The sequence below is a fragment of the Scylla paramamosain genome, chromosome 47, assembly GCF_035594125.1.
Source record: "Scylla paramamosain isolate STU-SP2022 chromosome 47, ASM3559412v1, whole genome shotgun sequence".
Taxonomy (NCBI): domain Eukaryota; kingdom Metazoa; phylum Arthropoda; class Malacostraca; order Decapoda; family Portunidae; genus Scylla; species Scylla paramamosain.
In genome coordinates this window covers 4415001-4420000 of record NC_087197.1, presented here as the reverse complement: position 1 = coordinate 4420000, position 5000 = coordinate 4415001, and the positions used below count along the sequence as shown (strand labels likewise).

The 5000-nt window shown below is 47.0% G+C and overlaps 1 protein-coding gene across 1 annotated transcript in view; it reads right to left on the bottom strand.

Annotated features, from left to right (window-relative positions):
• LOC135094927 (serine/threonine-protein kinase PAK mbt-like) overlaps positions 1 to 5000 on the bottom strand; it is an 18276-nt gene that overhangs the window by 3954 nt on the left and 9322 nt on the right. Inside the window, 5 exon segments of the mRNA XM_063995440.1 lie at positions 859 to 1054; positions 1148 to 1223; positions 1816 to 2089; positions 3119 to 3466; positions 4411 to 5000. The exon segment at positions 4411 to 5000 is cut by the window's right edge and continues 43 nt beyond it. Of these exon segments, the coding sequence (XP_063851510.1) occupies positions 859 to 1054; positions 1148 to 1223; positions 1816 to 2089; positions 3119 to 3466; positions 4411 to 5000 (1484 nt within the window).

The following is a 5000-nucleotide window of genomic DNA, read 5'->3' as shown; positions in this document are numbered from 1 at the left end:
AGAGAGAGAGAGAGAGAGAGAGAGAGAGAGAGAGAGAGAGAGAGAGAGAGAGAGAGAGAGAGAGAGAGAGAGAGAGAGAGAGAGAGAGAGAGAGAGAGAGAGAGAGAGAGAGAGAGAGAGAGAGAGAGTTGTATCCTTAAATAATTCTGTATCTATAAAAAAGGTAAATTCTTGGACTTTCTTTTACAATGACAAAAATATAAAGGTAAAAACTAATTCTCTCTCTAGCTTAAAAAGACAAAAACTTACTTCCTATTCTCTCTCTCTCTCTCTCTCTCTCTCTCTGGCTCTCTTTTCATATTTCTGCAGCTTAGACACAACACAAATTAACTTCCCATTCTTTTCTCTTTTTTTCACACACCCATGAATGTAACAGACAACACCACACACTTCACACCATGACTCCACACTGAGGCAGCCGAGGAACAGCCAGACAGGAGGCACCACCAGGGACAGCCATCACTGGGGGCAACATGGCCAGAAAGCACCAACCATAGCTGTTCTCCATGCTAAACTATGTCTGTGCTGTGGTGGCTGTACAGACTGTGACATTATGTTGGCTGGTGTGATTCTGAGTGTCTTAATTAATAGTGAAATAATTATGTTGATTGTCTTAGTGGATAATGAAATGGGGGGTTAACAGGGAGAGGCAATGAAGCTGAGGTTTGTCCAGGGTGCCACACAAGCTGAGGGAAGATGGGAGAGGGTGAAGGAGTCAGGTGGATGGATCAAAATGGCAGAACTGCAAAGGATGGGAGGCAAAGAGGACGATGCAAGATGCAAGAAGCACCTGAAGGAGACTCATGCATGGTGCCAACACAAAGAGGAGGGAGGCACAGACATACAGACATACAGCACCTGTCTGCCAGTGTCCCTGTCGCTGGCAATGCACACAATGCCGGTGGAACCCTCGCCGATCTTGATAAAATTGTCCAGGTTGTAGCGCGGGTCACCGGGGTTCACCACCATCTGCAGCGTGGCTCGGAACTGTGGGGGAGGGGGAGAGGTGGTGAGGGGTGCAGGGTGGGGCAGAGATAACCCCACATCACTCATTCTTCAACTCTGTCATTCTTGCTCTATTTTATTTTTTATATAAGGGGACTCTGGCTTACGGCAACAAAAGGGAAGTACAAAATACTAGGCCCACTGAAGCACCAATCCCCAAAGAGAACAGCCAAAGAAATCATCCAAAACTGAGGGATAAGTGTGTTCAAACCTCCCTCCTGAAAGAGTTCAAGTCACAGGAAGGTGAAGGGAGAGGGGGAAGTCATACAGGGAGTTCCAGAGTTCACCAGAGAAAGGGATGGAAAATAGAACACTGGTTAACTCTTACAGCAGCCCTTCCCTCCTCACACTTCCTGCTGCTTCTCTCCTTCACTTCTGCTCCTCCTTGCTCCACCCCATACACACACATAATCTAATTCTTTGATCTGAAAACTATGTTAATAAAAGTGTACTGTATTTCCCTAACATCAATACCCTTCACAACACTACTTACAGCCTCACACACACACACACACACACACACACACACACACACACACACACACACACACACACACACACACACACACACACTGTTCGTGAGAGAGACGCTGCTGGTCATGCTGTTTGCTGGCTGAGTGGTGTGTGGTGGAGGGTGGAGGGGGAGCACCACTGTAGCCACTCGGGGGGACTTTCCTGGGAGGCTGGTGGTGGTGGTGCTGTTATTATTACTCAAGGCGGCAGTGGTGGTGGGGGTGGTGGGAGTGGAAGAGGAGGAGGAGGAGTTCTGTAGGTGGTGGTGTGGCGCTGCGTTTCCTCCACTCCCTCCACTTGTGTCCTTTCCACCCTCCCCTCCACTAGCCTTCCGTTCCCTCAAGGTCGCCGGGTTGTAGCGGTTACCATTGTAATCCTGCTGGTAGTGCTGCTGCTGCTGTTGGTAATACTGCTGCTGCTGGTACTGCTGCTGCTGCTGGTGCGGGGGGTGGTGCGGGTGGTGGTGGTGCATGGAGGGAGAGGTGGGCCCAGTGGGGGTGGTTGAGGTGGTGGATGGGGGAGGGGGTAGGCGGCTGGAGGGGGAGGCTTGGTCTGGGGTAGGGGCTGGGGGCTGTTGGGGGGAAGGATGGGGAAGGATGGGGTAGGATGGGGATGTGAGGATTAGAGAAGGAAGGAATGAGAGGGAAATATGTAGGAAAGGAAGGGAAGGAATAAGATTGGGTAGGAAAAGAAAGAAATGGGTGAAAATGGGTAGGAGAGGTGGAAAGGAAGTAGTAAAATTAGGGAGGAAAGGAAATGGATAAGAAAGAAGGTAAGAAAAGATGGAAGAGAAAGATGAGGAGGAGGAGGAATGGGATAAGAGGAAACAAAAAAAATTAATGGGAAATGGGGAGGAATGGATAAATGGAGGATGAGGGAGGGGAGGGAGGAGAGAAGGAACAAACAGGCAATGGTAAAAAACATGCCAACAAACATTTCAATAAAAAAAAAAAAAGGGCAAAAAATCTAAAGGGATGACACTAATCATTCCTTTAACACTAGGGACTAAAACACTACCATTCCTTTAGGGGTGAAAGACCTGCATTCCTTCAGGGATATGTATAACTAGGGTAATATAAATAACAATTGAAATGGAGAAACTTGAACAGAAAATTTAAGCACTGGAGGGAAATACAAAAAGTGGTTCTTTCTTGATGATGATAATAACAATAATAATAATAATAATAATAATAATAATAATAATAATAATAATAATAATAATAATAATAATCTACTTATAAGGTAAACATACAGACATACACATAAAAACTATGGAAAAAAAGGACTTGGAAATAAACAGATGGACAGAAAGAGTAGAGACAGACAGACAGACAGACAAACATTATAAAATCATATGAAAAAAATACAATTTTTTAGACAGGCTCAGAAAGAGAAAAAAAAGACATACAGAATGAAAAAAACAACAAACAAACAAACAAACACACAAACAAGAGACAACAAGGGCAGTACTTTAACTGCAAACAAACAAACCAAACACACAAACAAACAAGGGCTGCACATGCACAAACACACAAACAAACAGACACACAACCAAGCCATCCAGACATGACAGACAGACAGACACACACCCAATATTTACCTTAGAGTACAACTGGGTGTGGGGGGGCAGGTGATGGGGGTGAGGCCATTCTCTGCACCCCATGGGGAGGAGGGGGAGGGGGCAGCTGCTGGGAAGAGGCAGGGTGGGGGTGGTGGTCCTGTGGAGGGTGCTGCTGGTGGGGGGAAGAGGGAGGGGGTGCAGCTGGGTCTGTGAGGTGTGGTGGGGGTGGGGGGTGATGGCCAGGGGGTAGGGGTTGAGGTTTTCTTTGGTGGGGGTGCTGGGTGGGGGGCATCTGGGGGTGGGAGGGAGTGTAGTGAGGGCCATTGTGGTGGGGTGGGGGGCCATTGGAGGGGTCTGTGGGGAGCTGGGCAGGGGGCGGCCTCCCTGCTGTGGGGGAAGGTGAGAAAATGAGATTAGAGTGAAAGAATCTTAATTATTCTTTATCTTTTATCTTATCCGTCACATTTGGGTTAAAAATATATTGCATCTATTTATTCACTGACAAAGAGAAACACTTGCCTTGCTGCCTTCTGTCTGTCATCTTACCTGTCCTTTCTCTACCTGTTCTTTCATGATCTTTGTCTCCATTTATCAAATCATCAAATTAAGCAAATTATAACAAAATATGTATCTTATCTTTTTTTATGTACAGTGTTTCTCTATTTCTTTATCACACCCACAAAGTATAACAAATTAAACATATGCGTCTATCTGTCTTTCCTTATCTACTTCTCTATTTCTTTATCAAATCCACCAACTGAGGTGAAAGAATCAAATAAGTATATCTATTTTCCTTTCTCTTCTTTCTTTTGTATTCTTCCTTGATCAAATCTCAGAATATGACAACATAAGATAAATGCTTCTATTTTCTCACCTTTTCTTAAATCTATCAAATCAGTGAGAGTAAGAAATAAATGTATCTATTTTTCTATCTACCTTTGCTTTCATTGTAGTGCATTTGTCTCCACTCTACCAATAACATAAAAGTGTCTCTTTATATCTTAATCTTAATCTTTGACCTTCATCACATCCATCAAAATGTGAGAAAATAAAATAAAAGTAGCCATTTATTTATCTTTCTATCCTAAGTATTTCTCCTTTATCAAAATCCATCAAAACATGAGAAAAATAAATATATATATATATATGTAGTCCCATCCTCCTCCATCATATCCACCAAAAAATAAGTGAGAAATCAAGACAACTGTACTGCTCCAGCAATCTTGATCTCATATCTCTTATCAAGCCTTTTCTCCTTCACTATCACCCCTTCCCTCCTCTCACCCCCAGTCTTGACAGCTGACTGGGGTGCAAACTAGGATGTGGCTCACCTGGTGGTGGGGAGGATGGCCGTTGTGGTGGGGGGTGGGGGTGTTGGGGCCGTGCTGACCACTACTGCCCGCTGACCCTGCAGAGGAAGGGCCAGACGGAGTCCGCAGCCCCCCCGTGCCCCATCCCTCCCTCCGCAGGTCCAGGTGGTTGGGGGGCCGGCCATCCCAGCGCTCCTCTCCATTCATGGGATGTTGGGGGGGTGTGGGATAGCCATGTGGTGGGCCGTGGTGGGGACGCATGTGTGGGGGATACCCTGGGGAGCCTTTTGGGGGTTGTGTGGGGTGGTGTGGGGGGTGTGGCCCTGGCTGGTGGTGGCCAGGGTAATGCTGGAACTGTGGGTGGGAGGGGTGGGAGGGATGGGAGGTGGGGTGGTGGGGCCAGCCGTGTGGGGGAGAGACGTCCAACACCTCCCCTTCATGCAGCGTGGGGGGCAGGTGGTGGGGGGGCCAGGGATCACTGCGACGGGGACGAGGGGGGCTGGAGGAGCGCAGGGAGTTGGACCGTGCTACACTGGATGTCTTGGGCAGTTGGGACGGCCCATTGCCACTGCTGCTGCTGCTATTGTTGTTGTTGTTGTTGTTGTTGTTCA